General features: G+C 52.6%; 2 protein-coding genes across 14 annotated transcripts in view; both read right to left on the minus strand.

Moving 5' to 3' along the window:
• Positions 1-2,590: 2,590 nt before the first annotated feature.
• Inafm1 (InaF motif containing 1) lies at positions 2,591-4,264 on the minus strand. The gene has a single exon (XM_031385436.1). The coding sequence runs from the start codon at positions 3,862-3,864 to the stop codon at positions 3,478-3,480; it is 387 nt and encodes a 128-aa protein (XP_031241296.1). The 5' UTR covers positions 3,865-4,264; the 3' UTR covers positions 2,591-3,477.
• Positions 4,265-4,385: 121 nt separating this feature from the next.
• Positions 4,386-10,567, minus strand: part of Ccdc9 (coiled-coil domain containing 9) — a 13,011-nt gene continuing 6,829 nt past the window's right edge. For 5 of the 13 annotated variants that reach the window (XM_031385432.1, XM_031385422.1, XM_031385424.1 and 2 more), the window contains 7 exons: positions 8,912-9,093; positions 7,286-7,332; positions 7,052-7,187; positions 6,775-6,868; positions 6,246-6,681; positions 5,811-5,927; positions 4,632-4,997 (listed from right to left, as the gene is read on the minus strand). In XM_031385432.1, the coding sequence (XP_031241292.1) occupies positions 4,894-4,997; positions 5,811-5,927; positions 6,246-6,681; positions 6,775-6,868; positions 7,052-7,187; positions 7,286-7,332; positions 8,912-9,093 (1,116 nt within the window). In that variant the 3' untranslated portion in view covers positions 4,632-4,893. Of the gene's footprint in view, positions 4,508-4,631; positions 4,998-5,810; positions 5,928-6,021; positions 6,682-6,774; positions 6,869-7,051; positions 7,188-7,285; positions 7,333-8,911; positions 9,094-10,567 lie in introns of those variants that run through there. The other 8 variants (XM_031385429.1, XM_031385427.1, XM_031385430.1 and 5 more) reach the window with 8 other exon arrangements.

Here is a 10,567-nt window from a genome sequence, read left to right on the forward strand (position 1 = left end):
AAGAGTAGCATTCATGGGGCAAAACTGTCCCCAAGCCACTGTGGCCACATGCAACCAGCATCCTCTACCAGCCTCTGACTTGGTGGGTGGGTTAGCCTCTGATACCTCGGGATAAAACTGATGGGGTGGAGGTAAGACAGAAGGGCTGGGTTGCCTTTTTCATGGCTGGAGAGCCAAAAGGACCAGTTAGATGGGTGCCACTGACTTGAAACCCAGAGCAAAAATCAAGATTGAGGAAGAAGAAGACAGAAAGACTGGAGAGACGGCTCAGTGGTTAAGCACACTGACTGCTCTTCCAGAGATTCCAAGTTCAATTCCCAGCAACTACATAGTGGATCACAACAATCTAATGCTTTCTTCTGGTGTGTCTGAACACAGCTACAGTATACTCATACAAATAAATCATTTTGAAAAAAAGAAGAAGAGGAGGAAGAGGAAGAGGAAGACATGGAGGAGGAGGACGTAGAGGAAGAGGAGGAGGAGGAGGAAGAGGAGAAGTATAGGAGCCAGCCCTTGGGTTCAATGTTTAATAGAGAGAATCCAGGATTCAACACACCACGGGCAGCACAAGGAGACAGTGACAAGCAAGGAGCTCTCAGATCAGCAGACGGAGCTGTCACAGCCTAGCTTCTGAGACTGAGATGTGGGGGCAAACAGCATCCTCCTGGCAGCTGTGGAGGCAGAAAAACTGAGCAGTGGAGCTGCCTGACCCTCCTCAAAAGGAAAGCTGCATCAGCTGAGACCATGTGAGGGAAAGCAGTCCCCAATAGACTGGCTTCACAGGGACATTAGGGATACATGTCCCCCCCCCCCCCCGTGGGTATCAGGGAGAGAGGAAAGACAGGCATTCCTGAGGGAACTGAGCATGAGAGAATTATCTGAGGTTCAGTTCACCAGGCCAACAGAACTATGCTCTGAAAGTTAAGGGGGCCTAGCAGTGGTGGCACATGCCTTTAATACCAGCACTTGGGAGGCAGAGGCAGGTGGATTTCTGAGTTCGAGGCCAGCCTGGTCTACAGAGTGAGTTCCAGGACAGCCAGGGCTACACAGAGAAATCCTGTCTCGAAGGAAAAAAAAAAAAAAAAAAAAAAAAACCTTCCCTTCAGCCATACCACAGGGTGATGTCACTTATACAGATCCAGGATCACCCATATGGCTCAGTGAGGAAAGATATCTGTGGCACAAACCAGAAGTCCAGAGTTCAATGCCCAGGTACCATACTGGAAGGAGAAAACCAACTCCCAGAAGTTACCGTCTAACTCCACATGTGCACATGACTAATAACAAATAGCAGGAGACTGATTCCACAGGACTGGGGCATGGTACAGGATTTTAATGGCCTTGCTGAGGCCCATGGTGTGATCTCCAAGGCACGAGATCCTCTGGAAAATGTGACTTTGGCCACAGGTGACTAGAGTGGAAGCATGACCTAGAGCCTCTGATCTGCCTGGCTGTCTAGTTCCTTGTAGATCATTCAGGTTACACCAAGGCCTCGGCTTTATGAACTGTCAGTCATGTGGCAGATCCAGCTTTTTGGTGGTGTAGCTGCCTCTGAGTCACCCACACTCTCCTATAATTAATGCCCACCCCCCAAATAAATTCATTTGGCAGTGCCCTGTCTGGGTGAGGAGGCAATTGCTCCTGTCTCCCCAGGGGAAAAAAAAAAAACAGCATAATGCAAATGTCATCCTCTGCTACATAGCAAGTTCAAGACAGCTTGGGTTATAGGAGATTAAAAAAAAAAGTGATGAAAAATTAGTTTTTTAACAAAACCATTAAGTAAATGTTGAACTAGTAATTAAGATAAATCGGGTTTGACAGTGTGCCAAATTGCAGGTCCATAGTCTCCTAGCTGAAATCTTCAGGGACAGATGCATTTCAGAACTCAAGGCTGATCCAATTTTAGAAAGGCCATTCTGTGCCTATTATGCAAACTCCCAGGGGCCTGAGGCAGGCACTGTCTACTTCCCCTGTTGGACATGGTAATGTCTTTCTGCAGCAAAATGTGTGAACAGTCACACTGGAAGGGATAAATAAAAAATATCAATAGCTTAGTACGAACTGATTTGTCATCATGTAAGAGGTAAAATTATTTCCCACCCTCCTGCCCCCAAAATGGTTCAAGTGGTCAGAGCTAGTCAGAATTCAAAGCCCACAAGTTGGACTTTGCATAGAGGTACATTTCTACAATCCTAACCCTTAGGAGACAGAGGAAGGGAACTCGGATGAGAAAACAAAGACCTTGCCACAAAGTGGGGGGTGGGGGGGCTCAGTGAAAAAGCACTACAGAGACGAGATGAGTCAGTAGACACAGGAGCACAGTGACAATATAGAGACACTCTAAAAACAGGGAAAGAGAAAAGCAAAGAGAAGGTAGTGTAGGGAGACAAGAAGAAAGGCTGGGAGGGGGGCAAGGGGCTGGAAGAAAAGGAAATTAGAAAGCAGAAAGGGAGGCCAAAGGGACAGACAAGAGGACCCCTCCCCCCAACTTACTACTTGATAGTGTACAGTCTTTGGGCTGACAAGCTATCCCCAACCTCTGAAGGGGCTGAAGGACAAAGTGGAGACAGGGCACAAACCAACGCTGTTCTCAGGTTTGGATCACTAGTTTAATTCTCTGCGCAACAATGTGTTGTCTTCATTTTACAAGACCAGAGAGGTTTAAGTACATTGCTGCACATCATCCCGTGGGGGATGCTGGTAGGGCAGAAGGGAACCAGCAGGGCAGGTTAACATGCTCCCATCTGACAAGTCCTCAGGTTCCAGATGCTGTCCAGCCTAGGGGGAAGGAAGGCCGTAAAGGAAACCCCCTTCTTGCAGCAGGGCAGCAGGGTATATCCCAGGCCCTCCTACGGCCAAGCCACTGTCATGGGTAAAGGAAAATGGACTCAGTCGCATGACTTCTTTATCAGAAGCTACACCAGCTTCTCAGCATGGCACCAACAGCAATGCAGAACAGTTTGATTTTGGTTCAGCTATATGCTCCATACTTCCATAGCAGCAAATATGTCCCGTCACCACCCAAACCAGGACAAGCTAGTACACGGGTGCCATTGTAAACTATACCAACTGCAGTTTCCAGCACGCACCATTGTCTCCGATGCTATACGAGAGCCCGTGACACCCCGAAAACTGCTAAGGCCTTTACAGTATTTGACCTTCAATGGCCCCGAAAAATGGCAAGCCACTTCTCCCCATTCCAACCCAAAAACTGCATGCGAGCAATGAAAGAGGAAAGCCTTTGAGGCCGCGCGGTCACGGGGCTAGAAGAGACCAGCGCGCGAGGCCGACAACCACAGACCGGGTAAGCCAGCTGAGGCTGGAGTTTATTGCCGATGAGCGCTGGGTCCCGGGGAGGAGCGGGGTGGGATAATGTCTGGCAGGATCAGGACCGCGGCCAGGAGAGAGGCGGCGCCGCGCAGGCGAGGCCCGGTGGTGTAGACAGACAGGCGCAGGCCAAGGTGGGGGCGGGCCAGACTATCCAGGCGCTCGGCGCGCGGTCTCCGGCGACGCTCCCGCAGCTGGGCGGCGGCTGTGGCGGCGGCTCCGCGGCAGTCCTGGCTGCGGTCGTGGCCCGCCGGAGGCCCCAAGCAAGCAGGATGCGGCTGGAGGCGGGGCGGGCGGTGCTGCTCTAGCACATGGAGCGGCCGCAGCGCTGGGTAGGGGGTCGGCGGGGCCCGCAAGCGGCCTCGTGGGGACCCAGATGAGCCCGTAGTACACAGCAAGCAGCACAGCGGCCAATGACACGCACAGGAAGTAGGCGCAGACAGGGGCGAGCCGCAGCCATCGGCCACGGGGCCCCTCGCTCAGCCCCGTACCACCTGGGCTCTCGCCACCACTGCCCACGCAGCTCGAGCCCCGCATCGCGCTGCCCACTCAGCCTGCACCGACCCCGCCCCCACCCCGGGACCGCCTCAAGCAAGGCACGCCCCTTCCAGGGCCACGCCCCGTGGGACCGCCTCCCAGCTCAGCCAAGCCTGCATGCTAGACACGCCCCCACCGCCTCTGAACCACCACTACCAAGGAAAGATTTTAGCCCCACCCCTCGATGCCACGCCCACTCTCTCTTCTCCCGCCCTAGTCCGGTCAGGTTTCCAACCTCCAATTCCTGTTCTCTATCGTAACCCTCTCCGCACCCATTGAACCCCTTCCTTCTTCCACCGACTGCAGCTCCGCACACTAGCAACCCTCTGCCCGCCGGAGCTAAGGTTCCTAGTCTGTTGAAGCAGGAGGCCTACAGAGCTTCTGAACGCTAGCCCCGCCCACTGAGCCCCGGCCCCGCCCCTCCCAGTTTCTCCTCCCCGGACTGCTTCAAGAGTTCTGAGACCTAGTTCCGCCCATCAACCCTGCTGGCTCATTCCCCAGTAACTCCGCACCAGCGTAAACTTCTGTTCCCTAGAGGCGAGGGATCCAGGGTGGGCTGCAGGGAGGAGAGCAGCCAGCCTGGCAGCCAGGCAAACCTGCGCTGCGGCCCCTCCCAGCAGCATCTTCAGGATTGAGGGACGGCCTGCGGGGTGGGAGGGGAGAGGTGTGAGGATGACAAGGAGCACTCTCGTCCCGCCTCTTCCGTCACATCAAAGCCCGCCAAGCACAGCAGCCTAGCCTGATCAGCTAGCAGCACAGTTCAAAGGTTGGCGGTAGCACGCGTTTAATTCAAGCCCTAGCTGCAGGCTCCTGCACACCCAGGCCTCACAGGGACTGACTCCGAGGGCCGGCCAGACGAGTATCGTACGACTGGTCCCACTGGGTATTAGAAGAAGACTCCCCTCCGGCCGGGCTCGTTGCTAACCTGCCTCCTCCCCACTAAGTTTAACTCTATCCTGGACAGAGTGTAGCAGAAGCAGAGGAGCTGAAGGTTAGTGCAGAGCGAGGCACCCTGGTCTGCTGGTGCTGTCAGCGGGCAGCCCCCGGCGGCGGAGCAGCCGCCACCACCTTGCAGAAACGCACCCTCTGGAAGTCCGTGATCTCCGCCGTCTCCTGGCCCTCGGGGCCCACCTCTGAAGAGACAAAAAGCGGTAAATGGAGGACCAGCCTGCCCGACCCACCCTTCCCCCCACCTCAGTCAAATGCACCTACAACTTGGCCTCCAGCTTACTCAACCCTCAGGAGGCCCCTGAAGCAGAACCCCCTCCAATCTAACCCTGTCGACTACTGGGCCAAGTCGATTACTGTAAAGTGCTAGTGTAATGAGCTCGCCCACTCCTCCCAGGACCCCAAACTGTCCTGTTTGGCCTGGCCCCTTCCCGAAGTTGCCCTTGGCCTCCACTCCCACTATCCCTTTGACATCCATCCTTTCCTGGGCTCTGCTCCACATCTTATTCTACTGCAGAGGAACTGAAAGATAAACACAAGCAGGGACCTGGCTGACCCTGTTAAGGTGACCAAGAACAGTCTCTTGCTTCTACTCCCATGGGGTCCAAAATCCCACTCTGGTCCGACCCAAAAATCGCTGACCTTGCCTTCAGATTAAGTCTTAGGCTCCATTCTTCCTGTCGTTCCTACCTTTAACTAACCACGTTTTACTTTTACAAGACCTCTAACCAGAATTGCTATTGCTTCAGCCTCTTACCTCTAGAAACATTCAGATCCCACTTTTAGTTCCTTCCCTGAGCCCAGCTTCCTTGGCCAGCGTTATTCAAAATTTATATTGGCTGGAGCCTTAGAGCCCACCCTTAGCACCACAAAGGCCTGACTCCAGGCCCAACCCAGCATAGCACCTGACTCATGCCCTGTTCTGAGCCCTCATAGGACACACTCCTTTTCTATCCCCAAGCCCTTCCCTCCCCAAGGAAGGCAAGCAGGCCACCCACCTCCACCAGCCTCATGCATCCCACCTGGAGATGCCTCAGACCCCTCTTCTTCAGACTTCGGGGTTCCTGCCAAGCTGGGCCTGCTCTCCAAGGAGGCAAGGGCTGGCTGGTCACCTCCTGGAGAAGGGGAGGCTCAGTCAAGCTCCTCCTTTTCCAAACATCTCCCCACATGAGGGGAGCAAGGGGGGGTTCAAGGACACAGTGGGGTGGGTGTCATTTAAGGAAGTGAACTTTTTATTGGAGAGAGGCTCTGAACCAGCAAGAGCAGGCTCTGGGAATTGGGATAAGGGCATGAAGCAGGCACCAACTGCCTGTCCCTGCCATGGGGGTTGAAGGAGGTGTGGGCACAGCCACACCCTTGTGCACACAAGCACAGACACACACACACACACACAGTCAACCAGTTTCAAGCATTTCCAAAAGGCCAGGCCTCACCAGAAGAGTGGGCACTAGGTGAATGGGCAGTGCTGGGAGAATTCAGTTCCATCTCCTCACCCCAGTCAGACACAGGCTGGTGGTCCTCAGAGGGTGAGAAGGGGCTGGGAGGTTCAACGGGGACTGGGGACAGCAACTCCTGGGGCCCAGCAGGCACGGGGTCCACCTGCTCACAGGTGGGCTTCCCAGCAGGCTCAGCCTCAGCCTGGTGATCAGGAACAGCTGCTGCTTCCTGGTCCTTGGGACCCTCTTCCTCCTCTTCAAACTCTTCTTCCTCGTCCTCTTCCTCGTCCTCAGTAACATCTTCACTCACATCCTCCCATTCTTCATCCTCCTCATCATCTTCCCCCTCTTCTCCCTCTTCCTCTTCCCCCACATCTTCCTCACCATCCTCCTCAGGAGGCCGATGAGCTGGGGCTGGGGTCTCAGAAGGCTGCTGGGAACACGGGCAGATCAAGGAAATGCTGGGGACCAGTCACCCCCACAAACCCCCATACACACACTCTACCTTACACCTGCCCTGCCTTACCTCTGTGGGCGTCTCCTCCAAGGATATGGACTGAGAAGACTCAGGGGCTGAGGACACAGCTTCCTCTTTTCTCTCCCAGCGATTATCATGGTCACTGGAGTGGACAGAGCAAAGGGATAAGGACTGGGTGAGGGCTGGGATGGACTTCTCCTCAAAGAACATCTGGCACACTGCACTGAGGGCAGAAGAGATAGCAGATACCGAGCCAAGACAGCCAGAGAGGACTCCACCCCCAAGCATGCTGAGGAGGGGCATGTCCCAAGGGGGAGCACCCCACCTATAGGCGCGAGGGGCCACCTTGGCCTGAGGCCGGCTGTTCTTTCTCCTCCTGCGGCTGCTGGCTTCGGCTTTGTGCTGAGAAAGGAACTCTCCAAAAGTGGGAGGCTTAGGAGGTCTTGCCCACGCTTGGTCATCTACAAGAGAAGCGCAGATCCAAGGATTTAGGGGAAAGGGGCACAGCACATGCCATATTCAAACCCCACTGCCTAACCTTTTCCAAGATACTACTCACCATGGCGGTGGGACAGTTCATGGGCAGGGGCTGGACCATCCTTGAACCTAGGAAAAGAGAACAGAGCCAGCAATTGCTGAGGGAACTAGGGAAAGGCAGGAAAAAGCAGGATAGAGTCAGAAGCAGGGCTAGAACAAAACAAAGAAGCTTCAAGGGGCCAAGGGTTAGACAGGGAGAGGGTAGAATGATGGATGGAGGCAAAGCCAGGCAAAGATATAGAACGTGGCCTCTGAAACAAAAATGTAGAGGCTGGAAAGATGGATCACTTCCTCATTGACCTCTGCACCCTGTGTGTTTAGCACATCAAGATAGGCAGGTCTCCTAGGGTTGCTACCCTCAGCCTGCATCCCAGAATGAATGCATTCAATGCATTTTCAAAACAGAGGGGGGACGTAACTGTGGGCCAGGCGTGGGATCCTAGCATTTCAGAGGTAGAGGCAGGAGAATTCAGGTTCAGGCTGTCCTTGAGGTCTTGTAAACAATAAAGAATACCACTCTGCCACCAATCTTCAGGGAAGCAGGCTGACTGAGCCCAGGGAAGACAGCCAGGAGGGGTCAGCAGCTGTAGGTTTTCTTCATCCCTTATCCTGTGCTGGCTGTACCTTGTCGAACATCTGTGAAGCTCATCATACAGGGAGATATAGAATCTGGGAGACCTAGAACCTTGTGCTAACCTGGATCAATACAACCCAGCAGGCATGTAAGCACATGACAAAACTTTCCTTATACAAGCTGGGCATCTGCGAGGCCAAGGCTGAACGATGTTGAATTCTGTGCCCACTTAAGCTCCACAGTCTATAATTACAGCACTTAAATTGAGGAAGTTGGGCCAGCAAGACAGCTCAACAGGTAAAGATGACTGCCACTAATCCCCAGACCCACACCATAGAACTTTCCCATACAAGCTGTCTTCTGTGCTTTCTTGTTCTCTCAATAAATAAAAATAACACAGAAGCCAAGCATGGAAGCACATGGCTTTAATCCCAGACAGGAGGATCTCTCGGAGTTCCAGGATAGCCAAGGCTACACAGAGAAACCATTTCAAAAAGCAAAACAAATTATATGAAATATACTAAAAAGAGGCTGAGGCAGGAAGACTGAAAGCTCACAGCCAGCCTAGTTAACATACTGCCTTGAAAAGTAAGAAAGGTGAAAGGACAGAAGACCTGGCTCAGCCAGCTCTGGCTGCTCTTCCAGAGGACTCAGGTTCATCTCCCAGTGCCTACATGGTAGCTCACATGTAACTCCAGTTTCAGGGGGATGGATGCTGTCTTGTAGCCTCCATGGGTACCAGGCATGCACACAGTGCACAAACATACACATGCAGACAAAACACTCATCCATACAAAGTTTTAAAGGTGGGGAATAGGGGCTGTCAAGATGGCTCAGTTGGAGAGCACACCTGCCTAGAACTCCCCTAGTGAGGTTCTGGGAGCCTAGCTTAGCACTGCAGCAGTACCAGCATGCCAGAGGCCATAGGTTCAATCCCCAGTAGCAAAAGGAGAAGAGGAAAAGCAGGCTTCCACACACCACTGAGACACGGCCAGCTGTAGCAAATATCACCAATACCCATGATGATGACAAAGTGGCTGGATCCAGCACCCAGCAGAAAGAAGACTGACTCACATGCCATCGGTCTTCTCGGCATCCCACTCCCGCCGCCACTGCCCTGTGGGCTTGCGGTGTCGCTGCAGACGCTCTTGGTCGATCTTCTCCCTCTCCTGCTTCCAGCGCAGGTACTCTGACCTCTCCCGGCCCGTCATGGACATTGTCATGTCGCCCCCACTGCCCAGGCCAGCCCTGCGGCCCTGCCAGCACCACAGCCAATCAGTCTCCAGCTCCTCTCCATGACCCCTCCCCCCAGATACAGAACCACTGTTCAGAGTATACACAAGCAGCAAGTGTCTGGCTGAAGTGGCCTCTTCAGAATGGATCTCTTACATTTTTGGTTTCAGACAGGGTCTCATGTAGCCCAGGGTGGCTGCCTCGAACTCACTAAAGAGCTAAGGATGGCCTTAAACCCCTTGTGCTGGCTAGTTTTATGTCAAATTGACACAAGCTACAGTTGTTTGGGAACAGGGAGTCTCAGCTGAGAAAATGCCGTACCAGACTGGCCTGCCTCCACCTCACAAGTGCCAGATCTCATCTTTCTAGAATTAAGCATTTCCATTTGGTGGTATGGGTATGTGTGCGAAGGTCAGAGGCTTGTCCTGCTCTGTCACCCTCCAGCTTATTCCCTTGAAGCAGGGACTCTGACTTAGGCTAGCAGCCAGAAGTCCCTACAATCTTCCTGTCTCCATCCCTAGGCATGCATGGAGCCTTTTTCACATGAGTGCTGGGGGTTCAAACCCAGGTCGTACTATTTATGCACCAAACACTGTTATCTACTGGCGCTTCTCCCTACCTTTACTTTTTTTAAGATATATTTTATTATTTTCATATATATATATATATATATATATATATATATATATATATATATATATATACCATGTGTATGTGCCTGTGTGAATATAAGCCCATGTATGTACAGGTACCCACAGAGGCCAGAACAGGGTGTCAGGTGCTTTGTATTGTAGCTGGCATTACAGGCAGCCATGACTTGCCCAATGTGGGTTCTAGGAAGTAAACATGAGTACTCAGAAGAGCACTTTTTTTTTTTTTTTGAGACAGGGTTTCTCTGTGTAGCTCTGACTGTCCTAGAACTCACTCTATAGATCAGGCTGGCCTCAAATTCACAGAAATCCACCTGCCTCTGCCTCCCAAGTGCTGGGATTAAAGGCGTGCACCACCACCGCCCAGCCTCATTTTTCTTAAGAAACACCCCTGACCCTCCTCACCATGGGGTGGTGATGTTTTGTATTACCCAGCCTATAATTAGACTTTTATCCATTCAGTTCCCGTTGGGATATACTACAACTTTGTCTTAGAACCATTTTCCCTGGCCAGTAATCCCAGCACTTAGGAGGCTGAAACAGGACAAGAGTTCTAAGACTGGGCTGGAGAGATGGTTCAGAGGTTAAGAGCACTGACTGCTCTTCCAGAGGTCCTGAGTTCAAATCCCAGCAACCACATGGTAGCTTATAACCATCCGTAATGGGATCTGATGCCCTCTTCTGGTGTGTCTGAAGACAGCTACAGTGTACTTATATATAATAAATAAATAAATCTTTAAAAAAAAAAAAAAGGCTGGACAGTGGTGGAGCCCTTTAATCCCAGCACTTGGGAGGAAGAGGCAGGCAGATTTTTGAGTTCAAGGCCAGCCTGGTCTACAGAGTGAGT

This window comes from Mastomys coucha, unplaced genomic scaffold, assembly GCF_008632895.1.
Source record: "Mastomys coucha isolate ucsf_1 unplaced genomic scaffold, UCSF_Mcou_1 pScaffold21, whole genome shotgun sequence".
Taxonomy (NCBI): Eukaryota; Metazoa; Chordata; class Mammalia; order Rodentia; family Muridae; genus Mastomys; species Mastomys coucha.

Bases quoted from the DNA above. Each gene is read 5' to 3' on its own strand.
- Inafm1 (XM_031385436.1), bottom strand. From the start codon at position 3,864: ATGCGGGGCTCGAGCTGCGTGGGCAGTGGTGGCGAGAGCCCAGGTGGT.